Source organism: Astyanax mexicanus, chromosome 23 (assembly GCF_023375975.1).
Source record: "Astyanax mexicanus isolate ESR-SI-001 chromosome 23, AstMex3_surface, whole genome shotgun sequence".
Taxonomy (NCBI): domain Eukaryota; kingdom Metazoa; phylum Chordata; class Actinopteri; order Characiformes; family Acestrorhamphidae; genus Astyanax; species Astyanax mexicanus.
The window spans coordinates 11,117,342-11,140,310 of record NC_064430.1 but is presented as its reverse complement, the minus strand read 5'-3'; the positions used below and the strand labels follow the sequence as shown (position 1 = coordinate 11,140,310).

Sequence of the window (22,969 nt, the reverse complement as noted above, 5' to 3'; positions counted from 1 at the left end):
CAACAATGTTCATTTTACTCAAACATATACCTATAAATAGAAAAATATTTTTTTCCAGAGCTGTATACTGAAGTAACGCAATACTGTATCCATGTTCAAAAGCATAGCAAAGATTTTCAATAAATAGTTTACATGGTAAATGTTATTATCTGCATTTTATTATGTGCATTTTTGTGTGGTTTGGTCTTACCCAATATAACCCAGTCCAGGTGTAAACAGGTTCTAACTGCCAGTTCTGTTACTAACAGACAGATCAGCTAACAAACAGATCCCAGCAACAGCAAACACTGAGGAAACGAGGCCTCTGCTGCTTCTGGCTGTGGATCGAACTGGTGCTCTCCTGATGATAGAGCCAATAATTAGACGGCTGCAGCACTCCAGAGCCTGATAGTCCCTCTTGTTTAGCTTTGTTACTGTAAAGAATGTTGTAATCTTTTACCGGCTTTGCAAGGGATGTTACTGATCAATTCCTGTTGTTGGGTAGTAAAAGGAAAATCATTTAAAATCAATTTAAAGTGCCCTCAGATTGTCCTGCTCTAACCTATATTAATAATATAGTAACTGTGACAGCCTTGTGATAATAATACAAATAATATATATATATATATATATATACACCAAGCTAAATTAGGGGTGTGCCATATCGTATCGTGCATTTTTAAATATTGTGAATGATATTAAACCCTGAAATATCGTGCCAACCTGAAATATCACCCACCCCTAATTATCACATCAGGGTACTACTTTTTTTGCTGTTTTTAACCAAAAAAAAAAAAAAGAATCACACTGTTCTCAATTCCCATTATACTGTATATCTACTACAGATCAGTATCATTTATTTTACTTTACTCCTGGATAATTTGAGATATATGGAGTTCATTATTATTAGTATCATGACATTATGGATAGTTGACTTTTGTTACAAATCTGAATTAAAAATTCTTGCATTTTTTGAAAATCTCAAGTAGGGCTTTGCTATATCATATTGTACGCATTAGTAAAATAAAATTTTCATTTTGTAGCAGTAGTGTTTTCTTGAAATATGATTTTTTTTAAATTCATTGTTATGTTTTATTGCCAAGAGTATCGTTATCGTGAAAATACCAATACCATGAAATATCGTGATATTATTTTAGGACCATATCGCCCACCCCTAAGCTGAATATATACAGTATAATATTCATAATATAATTATACCAACAAACAAAGCACAAAACAAATCCACAAACTAACCTGCTAAAATGTTATTGGCTAATACCTACTTTAACTAATTAACTAATAGTATCAGTAGAGTGGTACAAGGCTCCTCGTGTCAGAGCGGCCTGACTGGTGAGAAGAGGGTCGATAACCAATCTGTATATTCATGTCCCTGCTGCACTGCTGCCATTTGCATTTTGATTGAAATATTGTCTGTAGCTGCAGCTTGTATGTGCGGAGATGCTTTTGATAGTCTTCATAAATCTGTAAATAACTTCTTATCTAGAGAACAAAAGGGCCAGATGTGTCCTGTGCTCCCTCCTGTGTTGTGTGTAGTGTGTGTGGGTGTGTGCCTATATGTGTGTGTGTGTGTGTGTGTGTGTGTGTCTCTCTCTCTACATGTAACCCAAGTAATCAGACAGCCCATCTCTCCACTTCTCCTGTGGAAAAGCCTGAAAATCTTTATTGACTCCTCTTTATTCTCTTTATTCACAGTGATGTTTTTAAGAGGGTCAGCTCATCATATATAGAACCTGCTGAAGGCTGTGCTACATTTCACCAGTCAATGACCTTCGTATGTTCAGGTTTTATAGCCTCTTTACTCTTTAACTATTCATGGAACAGCTGATAATAATAATTAGGATCAGAACAGGAATGCTAGTTGATAACAAATACATGCCAAAAATATAATGTAATTTAACATTTTAGGATATCGCAAATGATATCATACCCTGAAATATTGTGCCATATCACCCACGCCTAATTATCACATCAGGGTACTACTTTTTTGATGATTTTAGCAAAAGAAAAATTCACACTGTTCTTATTTCTCATTATACTGCATATATACTAGAGACAGATTATATCTGTCCAGTATCATTTATTTTACTTTAATCCTGGATATATGGAGATATTTGACTTCTGTTACACATCTAATAAAATTCCTGTATTTTTTAATATCTCAAGTAGGGGTGAGCTATATTATACCGTATGCAATAATAAAATTAAATTTTGTTGCATGAGTGTATTCTTGAAATATATTTTTTTTATTCAGAGTTGTTTCATATTGCCAAGAGTATCCTTATCATGAACAGTTGCTAATAATAACCAGGATCAAAATAGGAATGTTAATTGATAACAAATACAAGCCAAATAATATAATGCCTGTGCTTTTTATTTACTGATAACTTTAAATGTTATCCATATTGGTCCGATACTAGGCAATATCATCATTTGATTGAATAGTGGATGTAAAAAAATATATAATCTGATAATTTCAATTACCTTATACTACTATTTTAAAGGGTTGCAACAATTAGCTATTATAAAAAATGGTTGATTAATCATTCATTTGTAGCACTGGGTACTGGGGACTGCTAGAAATGCAATGGTGGAGGGCTAATTGGTCTATGTCTCCAAAAGTGCCCAAACACAGCAGATTCATTCAGGGTTCATACAGTCAAGAAAACCCTGGAAAAGTCATTTAAAAAAACAAAAATAGGCAGAAAATACCCAGAACGTTTTGAAAAAGTCATGGAACTTTGGTCTATAAATCGGTGTGAGAAAATCTATTTCGATCTGACAACTACGTCAGCTCAGAGTGGAGCTCTCAGGGTCTGGCACAATTTTTTTTTTTTATATAAGATTGTGTGTCAACATTTTATCTAATTCTGATTTTAGACCTACTATAATCATTTTTTTTTTTTTTAGTTTAGGTTGATTTTTAGTTTTATTGTCCATGTCTGCACTGATATTTTAAAAATCGTATGGTCACGAAAGTTTGCCTTGAATGCAAAAAGCATAGAAACGTCATAAAAAAAAATCATGGAAATGAATTACAGATTACACATATTTATACGTTCCACATTTGAACAACACTTGGGCATTTAAATCCAGCTGGTTGTTTTACTTTAAAGCAAAATAATATCTTTGGTGAAAATTGATTGGGCAAAGTGTGCATTTTTTTAAATTCTTCACTCAATCATTCATTTGATTATTAGCTGAACCGCACTTCCAAGTGTATAAATAGAAAGAAAATAAATGAGTTTATTTTTTGTACTGAGGTCCAAGGGATACAGTTCCTGCTACTAACTAGCGTGAGATATTGGTGCACTTGAAATCGACTGCGCAGACACTACAGTCTGCAGGAAAGTGCCTAAAGGAATCAGACACCACGCAGTACTTAACAACATTCATGTCAAACACTGTGTCACCTTTGATCGATGACTATTTGCTTCTACTTCAAACGGTATCCAGACCTCTTTCATCAAAGCGCCCCAGCCACCGCCAGAGAGGCAGTTACACCGCCGACAATAACGCGGACCGGTCTTTAACACTTGCACTCGTGAACACAACAGCTGTGTTTGAAAAAACGCCAATGGTTCCTTATTTCTCTCTCCAAAAAGGAAAGGGAATGAAATTTTAAAGAGCCATGTCATGGGCCGAGAGCCCTGGGTCTGCTCTTAAAAGATACTGCCCGCAGAAACAGCGAGAGGTGGGAGGGAGGTGGTGGCGAATTTATTAAAAGCAGCTTGGTATGAGCTGTTCCACACTGAAAAGAATGTTAACAAGTTCAATTTCCATTCAATCAGCCTCACTGTGCTCTTGGAAATGTTCCATTGGTGGAGGGGGGGGGGGGAGGTGAAAGAGAGTGGGGGTTGAAATCATCTATATGGTAATTATAAGGATGATTCTGGCAGTAACTTTGGCCAGCGTGAAAAGGTCAGCTCACTTAAAGATAGTTTATCAGTTTTCTGCACAAATTCACTCCCGCACCGCCATTTAAAACCAACACGGCCCGGCTTTATTTCCCCAACCGTTTATGCATTGGTACCTGCAATGGTAGCTTCCCTCCTTCAACCAAACTGGGGAAAAATGGAATTTTTCAATGGTGGCAAGATAAATTGCTTTACTCACTGCTTTTCACAGTACTCTCTCACTTTCTCTCTCTCTCTCTCCACACACAAACAGTATTCACATCTCTTCACCCCTTTTTTGCATTGCTTTCTTACTCTCAAACCCAAAAACAAATTTACACCCCCCCCCCCCCCACACACACAAACTCCCCCATTATAACAGCATCTGACTGGCCCCTCCCTCCCCTGTCTCCGTGCTGTGGGTATTTAAAACTTGTTCAACATGATTTCATTTCATTTCAAGCACTGGCTGAGAAAACCAAATTACAGAATCAATCACGCAGAAGGTCAGGCTGAGACTTCATTACAGGTATTGCATGCCTGCATCAATATCTTTCATTTATGACCGGCCCAATATGTCACAATGGCAGTCGGATAGAAAAGAAAAAAAAGAAAGAAGAAGAAAGGGGGGAAAGAGAGGGAGGGAAGAAATGTATGGGTAAGGAAAAAAAAAAGAAACATGGAGGTGAGGGCGGGAGAAAAAAAAAATCCACTTTAAGAAATTGATGTACAACCGATGTCAGAACTACTCAGGTTAGAAGGGAGATAACAGAGAGAGAGAGAGAGAGAGAGAGAGAGAGAGAGAGAGAGAGAGAGAGAGAGAGAGGGAGAGAGAGAGAGAGAGAGTGAGAGAGAGAGAAAATAGATGAGCAGTGGATGAGTAAAAGAGAGATTGCAGTGGAAAAAAGAAAGAAAGAACAGTATAGTACAAGGACGGATAGAGGAAAATAAAGAGACAAATAAAAAAAGAATTGAGGGATTGAGACTGAAACAGTTGGACAGTTGGAGAAATTAATGAAACACATGGAGAGACTGAGAATAAGTGAGGGAGAGAGATATAAACAAGTAGGGATAGAAGGATGAATCATTAGAAAGAGGACAGAGAGAGAGAGAGAGAGAGAGAGAGAGAGAGAAAGTGAAGAGATAATGGGAAGAGAGAGGGAAATAAAGACGGGGGGAAGGAGAGAGAGAGAGAAAGAGAGAGAGAGAGAGAGAGAGAGAGAGAGAGAGAGAGAGATGAAAAGTATAACCCTCCAAGCACTCAATGTCTATTGATGATGATCTCAGAACCAACATGAATTCTAATGTAGCAAATACGTTTCATTTTTTGATTTAATTAATTAAAAGGTTGACCTAAAAAAAATTCAGTATTACACAGATGTCGATTTTTTGGTTAAAATCAAAGTTACATATTAAAAAAAAAATCAATTAGTATTAATATCAAGCCACAATGTTGTACAGACTTCAAATATTTGTAGGAAATCAAAGTAATGTATCCATCAAAACAACAAATGTTAGACTGATGTTGAATTTTGGTCCCCTGACATCACAACTGATTTTCAAACATAAAAGAAGCTAAAGATCTATAATCGGTTGTGGCCAGCTAGATATGATATATATATATATATATATATATATATATATATATATATATATATATATATATATATATATATATATATATGGAAAGAGAGACAATAAGTAAAGAGATGCAATGAAAGCAAAAAAAAGATGAAGAGAGAAGATATATTAGATAAACAAGAAAGGGAAGTAAAAAAGAGAAAAGAGAAAAAGAGAAAAGGAACAATAAGAAAATAAAAGATGGATAAAGAGATATAAAAGAGAAAAAAAGAAAGAGAAAAAGAGAGCAAGGTGAACAGAGTGCGAATAGAGATGAATACTGTTCATCGCTTCTTTCTGCAAGACTGCTCGTCTTTTCCATTTCACTCTCAGAGCCAGTAGAAAAGGTTCTGCCACTTTGTGAAGAATTACATTTTAAACCGCTCTGCATTTCATCTGACAAACACCTGGCAACACCCAAATACCCTCCAGCGCTCGCAGCAACACAATGACTGCTGACAAACGAACAGCCTTTTATTCCCGAAAAAAAAAAGAGGAACTAACTCTTCAGGGCAATCAAATCTCCCCGTCGCTTAGCAATGAGCCATTAACGTAAACAGTGCATCTGCACGCAGGTGATATACGGCCTTTGTGTTTTTAATCTAAAGTAAATAACATGCAAATCATGAATTTGATGCAAGCAGACGTGTTTAATCATCTGCTTATGTAATAAGACAGTTATGACCCTGTTGTGCTCTTAGTGCACACAAGCTTTACGGCACAGCAGAAAAAGAAAAACAGTAAAAGGAGAAGTGAATTTTTTATAATAATCTCTTTTACATACTTCTCTGGAAAGAAAAACAGCAGGTCTGTAAAGGTCTTACACTGGCAATGACATTTGCCTGTGATAATATGTCTAGGTAGTAAGTCAGGCTAAATTAACATTACATTTCAGTTTTTGTTGCTTAATACAACATTTTCTGTTCGCTATCTACAGCTCAGGAAAATAAATAAAAAAGAGACTATTTATAGTTACAGTTAATATATGTTTAAGTAAAATTAACATTGTTGTTTTATTCCATAAACTACGAACAACATTTCTCCAGATTTCCAAATAAAAATATTGTCATTTAGAGCATTTATTTGCAGACAATGAGAAATGGCTGAAATACCCCCCAAAAAATATGTTGAGCTTTCAGACCTCAAATAATGCAAAGAAAACAAGTTCATATTCATAAAGATTTAAGTTCATAAAGATTTTAAGTTCAGAAATCAATATTTGGTGGACTAACCCTAGTTTTTAATTTGTTCATGTATCTCGGCATGTTCTCCTCCACCAGTCTTACACACTGCTTTTGGATAACTTTATGCCTTTACTCCTGGTACAAAAATTCAAGCAGGTGTATTTAAACCCGATACAATTCTGACTGTTCACTGTTTACATGTGGTCTACATGTACTGTATTTGAGCTGCATGGTGTTTGGTGTGGTGGCGTGGATAACACCACCGCATGCCAGAAAGCTACAATGTAGGAGAACGTAGGAGGATGTTTAATTCCTGCTCTGGGTGACTGGATGCTGGGCTACACTAATAAAAGTCTTTGGCAAGACTCCTAACATTACTTTGGCCCAACTCTGTAATAGGAATAACCTTGTAATTTGCTCTTACAAGTGTTTTCTGAACTTTTTTTGTCTTAAAATATCTATACTTTTTGTTTCAAAATTTCAATAAGAACGTACCAATAGAAATGGTACAAAAATGGAACCGAGATTAGACGATTAAAGTTTTTTTAATTTTCTGTTAAGATTGAAATGTTATCGTCTTTAAACTGTAATATAACTTAAAACCAAATGTTTTATTTTGTTTGGTTTTGTTTTTGGAAAAAAAGTGTTACATTTTTGGACAGTACTAGACGCTTAAGTAAGGCTTAAATAATAGATAAGCTAAAAAGTACCACTTGTCCTAATTTGCCTAATATTTAATTGTATTCATTCAGTTCAAGTCAGTTCTACACAAACAAGCACTTTTTCCATATTTTAAATTTCAGCCAAATCCCTGTCTAAATAACAGCAGCTACAGGTTTCGATAAAGGAAGCGCTTTGCTCTGTGAATCAGTAGAACAGGTCTTGGACGCTGTCCCGCCCCGTCGGTTTCGGGCAGCTCTGAAAATCAGAGAGCTCCCATGCCGTGAGACAACAGCGAGATTGAAACGAGAGCGAAGGGATACGCGGGGAGCTTGTTAGGGGAAAGTCGATTAAATAAATAATGACTTTATGTTTGGGGCCCCGCTAGCCGCCCTGGCAGCAGACGAGTGTGTTTCTCTGAGCCGGGGCTTGTAGTGAGGGGTCCCGTGCTGAATGAACCCAGCATCTGCGGATGATCCCGGCGTCTGCCCTCCCTGTTAGCCGGGTTGTTGCTGTTGTAATAAACTCTCGTGTCTCACAGGAGAAAAGAGAGAAAAATATTACTGTACTGTAAATGGCAGCTGGTGTTTTTTTCAATGGTATTATAGTGCAGAAAAATGCAGTTATGGGGTTGAGGATGATGTGAGGACAATTTAAAATTTCCCTCAAACTTTTCAAATGTGTAGTTGCCGCATTTTGCGCACTATAAGACGCACATAAAATGTAAATTTCATGTATGAATTTTACCAGTTATCATGCTATATGGAGCAGTAAAGCCACGCCATTGAAGTACAGCATTATACAGGAGTTTTAGTTCAGTTCTCCAGCAGTATTAGCATTAGCTGCTTACCGTGCTAGGCGTTAGCTCTTTGGCCGTTCAGAGGTGAGTATTATCTGCCTGTAGCCTGCTGCTAACCCCGGTTAGCACTGCTGGAGCAGCTTTAGCATTACGGTTAGCTGCTAATGCTAATGCTCCAGCTTTAGTGGAAATCTGGAAATCTAAGCTTACTGTAAATAAACGGAACCGCTTTACTCACCCAAATAAAACATTTTCAGGCCGAAAATCTGTGTAGATTACATCCAGTGTTTGTTTAACTTTTCTGACTCATCTGAATTTCTTTTTTGTATTTAGCGAATCTGTTGTGTTTGGACACTTTTGGTGACAGAGCAAGCTAAATGTGAACTGTTTGAGTAAGCATTTTTATCCAGCCCTTTAAGTTGATTAATTTGCTAAAACTTCACAGTGATTGGCTGATCTGGCATAGAAATAAAGAGGTGTGTGAGGAACACTGACTCTGACTGACTAATTTCTTTTTTTTCCCCCTAAAGTTTCGGGTTTATTGGAGAGTATGAATAAAAATATGCTTTGACTCCAATCTGGAAGTAATCTAGGAGTATATGCTAGTTAACGACTCAAATCTCCTCCAAAAGTCTTTCCAGCTGCCAATAAAAAAACTAAATGTACTGAAAAAAAACACTGTTCTAGCTTCATAAAGCAGAACAGATAGCAGTCAGTATGGGCATCATGGGCTGTTGGAGCTAGCACCAGTTCATTTGTATCTGTTAGAAGAGGCTTGTAGCATTGCATGGATTACGCTCTGGGTCATATGAAAGGATTGGAAAGACTTTAAGCTACAGCGATGTGATAATGTGTCATCCTGTAAAGGAGAGGGAGGCAGCAATGAAGCAATGACTTGTAAGCGTGGGTACTCTCACTGACTGAGTTTGATTTACAGATAATGTTATCTCTTAAAGTTATGAGTATTATACACTGCAAAATACTGTGTATTGACTGTAAGAACTTCAGCAAGATTTAGCAACAGTACATGCAGAAAGAATGAGGTCAGCTGACTACCTAAACAGGGTAAATATGAGAGTAATGTGGTTATTAGAGTAAAAGACTAAATATATATTAGGCTTTAAGGCTGGGTATATAGGATTAACAACTTAGTTTAAGACAATCTGCCACTACTGGTGCATGTCAAAATATCTCAATAAATACTACACATCATAAAAATTGCCTTAATTGTTGCAATTATAATATTTTTACAATATCGCCTCTTGTATCACCCATTATAAAAGCAATGCACCTGCACCGGACGTAATTAAAAGCATTAAAACCATTGATTGATACTGTTAAGTATAGGTAACTTACATCACATGTATTAGTTTTTTTACTGTATGTTTTATGTATGTATGTTGTATGTGACATATCATTCAATCATTGTCTATATAAATGTTGTTCGTCTTGAATTCTTCAAGTGCATAGCTATAACATAACGTATTTTAAAGATTATAAGGCATACAGTATTATAAGGTCACTATTAATGAACATCTATTTTCTTGTCTATTTTATTACATAAGGCGCATAATCGAATTATAAAGCGCATTTTAGGCGACACTAGTAAGGAACAAAGGTGCCGCCATGTTTCCTTTCTAATTCAGGAAACAAAACTGTAATTCTTAAGAAAAAATAAATAAATTAAAAGTCAAACAAGCTTTATACACAGCATTCATACATAAGACACAACATATTATAAGGGGCACTGTTGATTTTGGGGAAAATGAAAGGATTTAAAGTGCGTCTTACAGTCCGAAAAATAAAGTTCAATCGAAATTATTTAACAACTTAGTCTGAGACAATCTGAAACAAAGCATGCATTGACTGAGGATACATGGATTGAAAAATCTTTGGCAGGTTTGTCTTAAATCTTAAAATGTGACTTTTTAAGCACTCAGTGACCTCTGATGAAGAACTGATAGGAATCAAGATTTCATTAAAGCTGTAAATCTAATCGTTCAGAGGGAAAATGACTGACGTAACAGGAAGAAAGGGAGAATGAAAGAGAGAGAGAAAGACAGAAAGAGAGAGAGTGATGACTGACAGACAAAGCCACCAGGCAAAGAGCAAAGGGCCTGTATTCTCTCAAACACACTTTAATAGAGTCCCGACACAATCAGAAGCCCGGCCCGGTGACACGTCTAAAGAGGAATAAATGTTTGAGAATCAGACCTAATCCCTCCGCGGTGCCGTGAGAACGGGCCGACCCATAATTGTGTCAAGGTTCCCGTTCTTCCTCCAGATGTAGACGAGCCTAACTGACCATGAAATGAAAATTCTTTTTTTGCCAAAAAGGCCTTCCGGCGGTCACTTACGCAGCGCGGATATTTTAAAAGCAGCAATTATTTTACATGCCGGCAGCTCCGGACGAGCGCGGGAAAGAAAAGCTGTAAAATTTGATGGTGCTTGCACACTTGGGAATGCAGATAAATATCTGTAACATCTCTGCAGTTTTACAAAATGGTGGCGTGGGGGGGAGGAACGGAGGGAGAGAAAGAGGGAGGGAGGGAGGGAGGAAGGGGGAGGCGTACATAAAGATTATGCTTTGTTTAGAGAAATGATCCTGCCTCTAATATTCAGTGTCAAATGCCATTGGAATACTCAGGGAACCACTAAAGAAGAAGAGAAAGAGGAAAAAGATAAAAAAGGAAGAAGAAGAAAAAATAAAAGAATGCACACATCATCTCAGGGCTCATGACCTTTCATGCTTTCTTATATATTCATATTTTGGCGACAGAGATTTAATTTCTGTAATAGCAGCGTTTAATATAACTAGTCTAGCCATGACATTTCCCTCTCTCCCTCCTCCATGCGTTCATATTGCCGTGGCATTTAGGAGCCACTCCTCTTTTTTTCCTTGAATTAGCCATCATAACAGCTCAATCATAAAACATTACCGTTCTGGAGCGAGGGAACGCCCGCGCCGACGTCCTGTTCCGTGTCACTTTTCATAACAGTGAGAGGTGAAAGCAATATATTCATATATGGATCTGACCTTTATGAATGGTGTCTTTATCCCCACACCATGGTATATACACAATATTGGTTAAAGGTTTCTCCAAATAGCCAGGAGCATGCATCTACAGCCCTCAAGCCAATGGCTCCAGTTCAAAGACAGGAAAGAATTCAAACATCTTTGCGCAGGAACTGAACTGAACTGGCATGTTTTGCATAAGGCTTGCATAAGTCTGGGTGTTTAGCTAAAACTAGCTTAGCTTGCTGGGAATTTGGTTAATATCCTTAAAAGGAGATTGGAAACACTATTATTATTATATTATTATTATTATTATTATTATTATAAATGTGTATATATATATATATATATATATATATATATATATATATATATATATATATATATATATATATATATATTCTTTAAATATATGAGCTATTCTCAGTTATGATTACAGTTTTTAGATCTTACATAACAAATGCCAAATATGAGAATCACAGATAGAAGCAAATGTCTTCTACTATTTACTATCTATGCGTAAAGGTGAACAATCTTGATTATCTCATTTAAAAAAAAAAAAGCATTAAAAAAGTAATCGATTGAATCAAATTGATTCAAGTAACCTCCCAGCCCTTTGAGCAATATGACTGTATATATATATATATATATATATATATATATATATATATATTGTATATAACTGTTCTTATTGTATCAACCATGTTGCTTGTGCTTAAAGAACACTGACTCAATTGTATATATCATTACAGAGAGCATTATTAGTACAAGTATAAGAATATAAGTAGAGGTGTAAGAAAATATTAATATATCAAAGTATCTCAATATTTAGTTCAGTAATTCTGCAAAAACACTGTATCGAATTTATTAATATTATATTTGTAATGGCTTTTACTGTTAAGCCCTAATTACATACCAAACAAGAGCTATTGAAGAAATGTTTATCTATGTAAGCACAACTTATTCTACACACACTATGTACTCACAAACCTCACTAATAAAACAAAAAATCAACATTAACACGTGCAATTACATTACATATTTGTTATTAATCTGACACAGAAACAATGTGTACTTTACCAGTAGTTACACTGTTATTACAAGGGTTGTTAATGTGTAACTACACAGTTATTAAGCATTATTACAGCAGTTTTTAATAACATGTCACTGCTGATGCATTGTGTGTGCGTTAATTGCGATACATATATATTGTGGATCGTAAAATGTCTATGATGATACAATATTTGTACTACATATCCCATCTCTAATTACATATCATCTCATTTTGTTTCAACATAAAGTGTTGATTAGGTTCAATATTATCCAGCTTTCAATACAAAGACAGGCACTGCCCAGGTATTTTAACCATAATTTAAATAGGTCAGTTATTTTTTTATGTCTTATTGTAATTGTCTTGCTTTTGCTTGTTTTCATATGGTTCCAGCATGTAATTGGCTAAAAGCAGTAAAGGTGTGTGGAAATGTTTTTTTTTTTTTTTTATTTATATTCCAGCATCTGTCTGGATTTTATTGGATTATTATTATATTCTTTTCCTCAGGCCAGAGGATATTAGTAAATACAGTGATGATCGAATGCTCACCATAGGGAGTCCATTGTTGATGCCCACTCCCTCCTGTTCCATCAGGTTTCTGGAGATGGTTATGGAGGGCAGCTCCAGACTCTGAGGGGGGAACTGAGGAGTGAAGGGACCCCGCTGTGAGTTAGCGTGTTCGGGCAGCCTGGGGAAGGGTGAGCCCCCCTCCTGCAGCCCCAGTCCGGACTCCGTCTCTGGAGGAGGGGTGATGGGCGGGATCTCGAACTCCTCATCTCCGAGATTGGGAGTGTGAAACGTCTGTGTGTGAAAAGAGGGAAAAAGACTGAAGGTAAATATTACAATATTTATTTTATTGAGATGGGATACATTTTTTTATTGTATCGACAATGTGCTTTTTAAAAAAAATATTGATATCATCTTTCATGATTAAAAAGCACAGACCCAGATGCACATTTCATTACCGAGAGTGTAAAACAATTCTGTTTAATTACATGAAAAATTTAATTACAACAAAAATCACTGTTCTATTCATAAAAAAACAATAATTATTACTAATATTAAAACGAAAAAATTTTATGAATAAATACCTTAATTAAACGTACATCAAATAAAAAGTTTACAAGTTTAACATACTAAAAAAGGCCTGTTTTAAGGTGGAAATATGTTTGACAAAATTGAGACAAACTGTGAAAGAACCACGAAGCAACAAATAAGGAATCATGTAGTAAAGTAAAAGAAAATGTTAAACAAACCAAAACAAACCAAAAGCCTTTAGGTAGGATCTTATCTGGGGTGTAACAGAGGTAACTCTTGCTCTTTCTTTCTTGATGTGATCCTGATGAGAGCCAGTTCCATCATAATGTTTTTGATGAGCTTTGCGACTGCACATTAATTAAATAATTTCGTAAAGTCAATTTTTACTTAGTTGAGTAGTTATTGCCATAGTTTGGATTAGACCAAATATGGCTATTCACTGTATACCTGTAACTCTACCTATATATATATATTTGTTTTTGCCTGATAACAAAGTATATTATATTCTGTGAGCCACGCTGAAGAACAAAGTGTAGTTCCAGGTTTCTCCTGGATGCTCCTCAGCCAGCATGTGTATATGTTCAGTTCCATCAGCAGCTCACCTGATTTACCAAATTTACCAATTTACCAAACCAGGCGTTGATATAATAAGAACTAGAAATAACTCAGATGAGGAAGAGAGATTAGAAGATGTTTTAAGATGTAAAGGAAATGCTTTTTGTAAAATTGCTGTTTGTTTTTATTGTAATACTAGAGCTTTACTGAGCTAATAATCACTTACGTCACAGATAAGAAGCTTTTTCTTTGCTAAAAATTCCCACAGGTATCTAAAACATTTGCATAATACTGTATATACTGTACCGGTTTTCTATTCTTATATATATATACATATATATGCTCCAACTGTGTAAATTACAGATAGATTATCTGGAGTTTCAGCTGTATAATGCTCTGTGCCAACAAATCTGACACACAAATACATCTTCTGGATTGCTAGAGGGGTTGAGCACTAAGCTGAGCAATTTAACTCCCACAAAATAAATCAAAACTGCAACTATTTCACTCTTTGCTCAGTCCACTGAAAGAGAGCGCAGGAGGGAAAAGAGACATCAAGCCCTGTAATATCATGTTGCCATCATGCTAGCAGGCAGCTATGATAGAAACTGGTTAATCTGAGGTTGGAATGATGCTGGGATGAAAAGAGGAAAGAGAGCACAGTAAGAGAGAGAGAAAAAAAGAGAGAGAGAGGGAGAGAGAGAGAGAGAGAGGCAGGCTTTAGAACACATTTTCACAGATGATTTTGGCTGGTCAGAAGTGTTTCGCTTTGTTCCTCACACTAGCGGCTGCAAATCTGCTCATCAAAGCTGCCTAATCCTGCAGCCTGAGAATTAAACTCCACCGTCACGCTTAATTTACTTAGTTTGGCTTCTCGGAGATGGAATTTCTCACCTGCTTGCGGCTCGGCCTGATCAAGATGTTCTTACCGTTGTCTCTCTTTCACACTTTCTCCTCTCATTCTCTCTCTCTCTCTCTCTCTCTCTCTCTCTCTCTCTCTCTCACTATCTGTCTCTATCTAGGTACATCAGTGCTCTCCTTTAATGCATTCTCTCTAATCTTTATCTATAAAAGTACTAAGGAAAATACAAATGAACTAGAGTTTGATACTAATTTAATATCAACGTTTATCACAATATGAAATGTTTTAATAAAGGTAATATGAATTTTCTGATATTTTATTATACATATATTTACCTTTATCTATACATTATTTATCTGTTATTGACTGGCATTCTTTACTCATTACTCATTATTACATTATCTGGCAAATTCATTGGTCAGAGAATTTTGTAGGTAAAGACATTGTTGTGGACATTCTTCAGTAGTTTGTTCATATTGTTCATAATGATATCAGAATTATATGGTTCCAGTTGAAATTAAGAAAATATATTGTGATACAACTTTTTGAGCATATCGTACAGCAATACAAGCATTAGAAGCTGATAAACTTTTGTCAATAAATGGAAATATTCATTAAGACTACAATATATTTCAGTAAGAAATTGGAATGTATTTCTATTTTGAAGTGTCATGGTATATAAAATCAAATAATAATCCATCTTACCAAGACAAGACAAGGCAAGATGAAACAAGGCAAGACGAGACAAGACGGGATGAGACAAGACAAGACAAGACAAGAAATAAGACAAGACAATACAATACAAAACAAGAAACAAGACAAGGCAAGGCAGGGCAGGGCAGGAAGAGGCAAGACAAGGCAGGGCAGGGCAGGGCAAGACAAGACAAGACAAGACCAGGCAAAACAAGACAAGACAAAACAAGAAATAAGACAAGACAAGACAAGAGAAAACAAGGCAGGGCAAGACAAGACGAGACAAGATAAAACAAGACAAGAAAAAAAACAAGACAAGACAAGGCAAGACAAAGCAAGACAAGGCAAGACGAAACAAGAAATAAGACAAGACAAAATAATACAAAACAAGAAACAAGACAAGACAAGCATAGACAACATATTTGTGCTAGGCACAGCGAATTTACTGTATGTATTTACAGCATGTTCTTTTAAATACTTTTTTAAATACATTTCCCACTCTGTGCATCCCAACTGTCCATACATTCCAGCTGTGCACGTCTACAAACATTCCATCCTACATTATTAATACATGATCATTCATTATCTCAAAAAAGTGAGTACACCAGTCAAATTTTTGCCAATATTTTATTATATCTTCATGGGACACTGAAAGGGTGTACTCACTTTTGTCAAGCTGTACACTGACATTTTTTCAAAGTGTCATATCTTTAGTGTTGTCTCATGAAAATATATTTTTCAACACAACCTAAAATGTATCTGAGGCTATGTTACTGCGCTGGTGCAGAAACCCTGATAGGGTTAACGAGGCAGGAATATGGTGACACAGTGTTTGATTTAAGGGTATAAAATATTCTCTTGCTTGCTGTAGGGCTCACACACACACACACACAGAAATACACACATTTACACAAACATTTAAACCTAATTTGTCCATGCCTTGACAAGTGCTGATGACTTCCAGCAGCAAGTATTCCAAACGTTCCACCCATATTCTCTCTCCCACCCCCCAACCCCCCTCTCTCTCTGGCTTCAGTCCAGTGTTTAACTTTCACTGCTGGTCCTGCAGCTGAGAGCATGTGCAGGAGTAGCTCTGCGTTCATCAGCGCCGAGGCCTGAGGCTTACAGCATGTAGAACATATTAACATCACCTCCAGCCAGCACTGTTCAGAGATCCACACAAAACCGGAGGTGGGCTCATTACTCCCTCCATGTGTTCTAATCAAAACAGGGCCGCTACAGACGGCTGTGTTAAAAACGCAAGTCAAAAGTCGAGAGAGGAGGAGTGAAGACAGACCAACGATCAGAGAGAACTGGACTGGGGAGGTCCAAAGAGATTAGGGCTGTAAGATAAATCGTATTGTTATCATCATCGTGATGACGTGATGAGTTTGCATAAGGAAGACAAAGAGTGAAAGAGCTGAGATAATACTGTGAATAACAGTGAACTGAGAAGTCTGATGCTGACTGTGCTCATGTGATGTAATAAGGTTGGAGGCAGAACAAGATGGAGTGAGGTAGGTTTAGGCAGAATGAGATAAAGTGATGCAGAATAAGGCAGAGTGAGGAAGAATAAGGCAGAGCAATATAGATAGAATATAGGTACAATAAGGAAAAGTGAGGTAGAGCAAGGTAGAGTGAGCTAAAGTGAGGCAGAGTGAGGTACAGCAAGGTAGAGTGAGGTACAGCTAATCAAAGTGTAGTAGTAAGGCAAAGTGAGTTAGAAAAAGGGGAAGAAGGCAGAGTGAGCCAGAGTAAGGCAGAGTGAGATAGAGAGTGAAGTAGAACAAAGGCAGAGTAAGGTAGAATAAGGCAAAGCATTGTAAATAGAGGTAGAATAATTCAGAGGCGTTGTAAACAGAGGTAGAATAAGGCAGAGCGATGTAAATAGAGGTAGAATAAGGCAGAGCGATGTAAATAGAGGTAGAATAAGGCAGAGCAGAGTGAGATAGATGGAGGTAGAGTTAGGCAGAGTAATTTAGAATTATGTAGCTTGAGGTACAATAAGGTAGAGCTAGGCAGAGTAAGGAAGAGCAAGGTAGAGTGAGATACAGTGAGGCAAAGTGAGGTAGAGCAAGAAAAAGTAAAGCAAATCAAAATTTGGTAGTGAAGCAGAGTGAGTTAGAATGAAATGAAGCAAGGCAGAGTGAGGCAGTGTAAGACAGAGTGAGGAAGAGTGAAGTAAAACAAGGCAGAATGAGGTAGAATAAGGCAGAATAATGTAGATGGGGGTAGAGTTAGGCAGAGTAATGTAGAATTAGGTAACTTGAGGTACAATGAGGCAGAGCAAGGTAGAGCAAGACAGTGTAAAGAGTGAGGTAGTGAGGCAGAGTGAGAAAGAATGAGGTGAAGCAAGACAGGGTGAGGCAGAGTAAGGCAGAGTGATGTAGAATTAGGTAGCTTGAGGTACAGTGAGGTAGAGTGAGGCAGAGTGTGGTAGAGTGAGGTAGAGGTTCACAGTGAACCTTACAACATACTACTTCATAGTCTGAAAAAAAGAGTGCAGCCAATTTAAGCTTATTTACAGTGTTTTATATCAATATTGGGATAATTAAGAGCGTTATCACTCCCCACTTTTTTCTTCATATCGTACAGCCCTAAAAGAGACAGATAGAAAGAAATAAAAAAGAAAGAAACAGTGGAATGAAGAGAGATAGAGAGTGTTTATGAGCAAGAAAGAAAGTAAAGGAGAATGCCAAACTGGAAAATGGGGCAGAAGGCCAAAAGAAGGAAAGAGAGAGAAGGGGACAAAGGAAGCGAGAGAATGAGATGAAGAGAATACGAGAGAGAAAGAGAGAGGGACAGAAAGAAGAGGGAAATGGGGGTATTCTTTTACTTTGCCCCATGACCTTTCTCTGTGAATAAGACCTGCACTGCCAGCATGTTTTCACAATAACAATGAGAATGAGAGAGAAAGAGAGAGATAGAGAGAGAGAGAGAGAGAGAGAGAGAGCAAAAGAGAGAGGGAACGAGAGCAGTGCCCCCTGACCTAAATATCTCTAAAACACAAAGCTAAGCAAAGCGTCTGATGCAACTTCCAAAGACCACACGTTGCGTTTTTTCGTGTAGTTTTTCTTTTCTTTTTTTTGGTGCAGAGAGAAAACACAAACATGGCCGTGACCTTTAGGAATAACAAAGCACAGACTAAAGACTAAAGGGGAGAGAGAGATGAAGAGGAGGGGGGATGAAAAGAAAAGTAGAAGAAGAAAGAGAGACAGAGAGTGGGTGGAAGAGAGAAGGAGAGACAGAGAAGACGAGAAACAGAGAAGAAAGAAGAAAGATTGAGATCTTCAATGAGTGTGGCTGTGTTCCCATTGTCCCATTGCTAACGATGATCCAAATTAACATCTGCTGCAGGAGACAGTGTGGGGTTGGTGTGTGTGTGTGTGTGTGTGTGTAAATGTGAATTGAGACGTGTAGTGGGGGCATGTCTGGTGTTGGGAGTTGTCAGCTGTCAGTATCAGTGTGTCAGTGTGTTGGGCTGGGAAGAGGTGCCAGACTGGGATCGTTTTCTGGAACTCACTACTTACTGTATGTTACAGTGAACTGTGTGTGTGTGTGTGTGTTTGTGTATGAGTGTGTATTTGTGTGTGTGTGTGTGTGTAGAAATAAATAAGATCATTGCACTGGGTCACTCTCTTCCCATCTCTGTAAGTGACCTTGCTTTGAGCTAGATTTGATTTGATCTCGGAGTCTTTGCTCTAACGCTCTGTCTGCCAGTAATGCAGCTGCGGCTGCAGCAGAACCTCAGTTCCACATATGTAATATGTAGTTTAGCGGTACAATAGTACAACGGCACAGTACAAATATCCTTCTGCCAGCGATCCAGCTCCAGATTGTTACGTGAGGTCAGCCACCGCCTCTTTTCAAACTGCTGCTGATGCAGCATTTCAGAGCGTGCTTGGAGGAAAGTGCAGCAAATCGGTTCCAATACACCAGCTCACAGATGCTTTGTGCGGATCGACATCACCCTTTGGAGTGATGAGGGGAAAGAGATCCATCTATCCACCCTGAAAGAGAGAGCAGGACCAATCGTGTTTTCTAGGGGCTCCAGCAGCTGATGGCAAGCTGCATGACCGGGATTCGAACCAGCAATCTCCCGATCCCAATCATAGTGGCAGCGCTTTAAATCGCTGGACCACTTGGTGCCTCTGTGTACAGCTTTTAAATTGGAAATATGGTTTCTGTATAGAAACACATTCAGAGCATGATTAATTAAAAATGAATGGTGAAAGTCTGTGATACAAACACAAATACTCACACCCAACCAATCACACAGGGTACCACAGTAATCCCCAGGAGGCAACAAGCTAGCAATAAGCAACCACCAAGCAATCCCAAAGCAACCACTTTGTATCCCATGACAACCAATTAGTTTAAACAATTTAATGCACGATCAAATACTACTAAGCACCACAACCACCAAGTAATACCACATCAACCCTAGCAACCCTCTGGCATTATCCTAGTACCTTATCACTAAGCCAAATAATCAACCTATAGTAGAAAAAAGCAGCTTTGTTGCTAAGGTTTTGCTGAGTGATTGCAAAAGCAGAGTGTTGCTTTTGCTGGTTGCTACGGTATCCCAGGTTGTTGCTGTGGGGTTAATTTGTGGTTGGCAGGGTAAAACTGTTTTTTTCTAAGTGGCTGCTGTGGTATGCCTAGCAAACCCCATGACACCCAACATGTTGGCACTTAGCAACCACATAGCAACACAATGGCAACCACCCATCAATACCTACAACTACAAATAAACAGCAATGTGAAATGCCACAGCTACAGTATTAGCCCCCAATTATGACTTTGCAACAGACTATGACAGTTTCATCCTAGCAACCACTAATTAATCCCACAGAAACCACCTAAAATATCATAGCAACCAGCAAAATTGCAACATTGTTCTAGTTACTAAGCAACACCTTAGCAACAATTCTGCTTTTTTTTCCAGATTCCAGACAACAAAAACATATATATTGTCACATCACTGTGTATTGTTAACATTTCTGACCTTATATTTATACCATGGTAACCACTATGTGTGTTTTTGTAAGTAGAGGAGATTTTTTTGGTCACACTTCTATTTTTAACAAGTGAGATATACACTAGAGGCTGTCAATAGAGTGCATAAAAAAATGCATCTCAATTTTCGAGCATGTATTTCATTTATTCACTTCATAATCACAGTGCATGGAAACAGTATACTGTTAAAGACTGAAGTTACAAAACGCAATCTAATCAAGTAGGTTCATCCATCCACCCGAGCATTGATCCAGTCCATGCAATCAATGTACTGGGCTCAGAAATGCAGAGATCACGAAGCAATATCCAGAGTCTCTCCATAAACCGTAAACCTGGTAATCTAATTGAGAAGAGCAATAACCAGCACTTGTCAGAAAGGCTGTGTGTTGCAATTACAGCGTACAGTTTCTTGACTGGATCGATGGAAGCGAGCGTCCGATGTCAGGAAAGCAGAGAGAGCTGCGCTCCTCGAATGACAACATGGTGGTAAGAGTCTTGCAAATCTGGTCTCCGTGAAATCCATCTCGACGTATTCATGAGCAGATTCATGTGGGTAATTTGATTGGGGGTGATAGAAGATACTGCCAAACGGGACCGAATGGGACTGTGTTAGCATCCGTCAGTATGGAGGAAACAGGAGTCTTTAACATGTGTGAGCTGTGTAAGAGCACATGTAAGAGTATTAGCTATTACTATTATTATTATCCTTCAGGCCTTATAGGATGTTCTACTGTATCTATCCAAAATGATGCAACATTTGTACACTACAAATGAAGCACTCTGTATTTTTATTATTGAAGACAGTAGTCCTGTGATCTGTTTCTCTGCAAACTTAGCATTAGCCTCCTTTAACCCTGTTCTCCAATAGCCAGGACCCCTCAGCACCACCACAGCACAGCTACTATTATTATTTGAGTGGTGGATCATTCTTTCTCAGCACTGGAGTGAACATTTGAACATGGTAGGGTGTGTTAGTGTTAACGTGCTGTGCTGGTACAAGTAAGTACATCAGTCACAGCAGTGCTGCTGGTTGTCTTAAACACTCACAGTGTCTTACCAGAAATATCCAGCCAACAGAGTCATGTGTTTAAATAGAAAACAAATGAAAAACTAATTTCAAATTGGCGCAATGTGACTAGAGGTCGCATTCTTCTCTATTTCACAGTATTCTCCTCAAAATAAATAGGAAAACATCAACAATGTAGGCAAACATGGGTGTTGAAGCGAAGTCTAGAGGCCTATATAGGCATTTTAGACCAAAAATTCCAAAGCTGACAGATAGCATTTCTGCATATTTTATTCATTTATTTATTCAGAGTCTATTTACAAAACAAAGAGAGCAAAAAAAAACATATTAGATATTACATTACAAATAAATTTTCTCCAAAAATTTTTTACTCAGCACAAAAAGGCCTTAATACTGTGACATTTTTGAACATGTAAAAGAAGAACATTTGAGTTGGCTAATGCTGGATCCATCAGGAACACCCCACCTCCAAGTCTTCCTCTCTCTTTCTCTCTTCCTCTCTCTCTCGGTCTCTCTCTCTCTCCTCTCTGTCGACACTTTAAGTAGATTAACGAAGCATTTGGGCTCACCAAAAACCCGTCACACTGTCCAATTACACCACACAGAAGAGCAATGTCTTCTTAATGTCTCTTCAGGTCAGGTTACCAGAAACAATACGCACAGCCGCTTAAATACTGTATATTTCAGCCCTTCTGCTTCTTTTAATTCCACACTGGCTGTCCTGCAGCAGTGTGACATCTGCAGCACGGAGAGGGAAACAGTTGATAAAATGAAATGAATTTTATCCTTTTGATAAAATGGAAATGAAGATAGAACTGCTAGGCTAGCGGCCCCCGCTGCTGCTACAGGGCCCTCACAGCTGGGCTTTCCCCGGCTATGAGCATCGCTAGACAGTTTGGCATGTAAAATACCCTTTTAACTCCAAATGTGTGTCACACACTGCCAGGAACTACAGTATAGATGTAGTACATGGACAAAAGTATTGGGACAGTGCTCATTTTTATTTTGCTTCTACTGAAATCAGTGCTGTTAAAACAGAGGTTACCCTGCTTTTGTTGGAATAACTGTCATAAATTCGGGCAATACTGAGAATAAATTATCAGGTCACATCCATATATAGTGTGATAATCTAATAATGTAATTATTGTGACAGGTCTTGCTGTAAATAGAATTATTTGCCTTCCTTTAAACCAATAGGAACAATATTTTTTAGCAATATACTGAATATTTAGAATTTATTTGGCTGATAAATGGCACAAAAGCACTTTTGGTTTTTAGCTAAACCATAGACTGTGTATAGCTGTGGACAGAGCATCGTCTCTCAAAAGTGAAGCCACCACATGTCAGGCGCCCTCTGCTGTTCGGTTGCAGAAAGCTGTGTAACTCCACCCATCCCCATAGGTTTCAATGGCAAAACAGACAATTTTCAATCACGTTTTTTTCTTCCAATATACTGTAATTCTACCTCCATTATTTAAATGCAACAGCTAGTGTAACCTCTGCTTATATTGTTAATTTTTTATATCCCCACAGAATTCGTTTTTTAAAACGT

The 22,969-nt window shown here is 37.6% G+C and overlaps 1 protein-coding gene across 1 annotated transcript in view; it reads right to left on the bottom strand.

The window, feature by feature from the left end:
- The window catches only part of tox3 (TOX high mobility group box family member 3), an 89,748-nt gene that overhangs the window by 12,036 nt on the left and 54,743 nt on the right, over window positions 1-22,969 (bottom strand). The window contains exon 3 of the mRNA XM_015605234.3: window positions 12,773-13,024. Coding sequence (XP_015460720.3) covers window positions 12,773-13,024 — 252 coding nt within the window. The remainder of the gene's footprint in view (window positions 1-12,772; window positions 13,025-22,969) is intronic.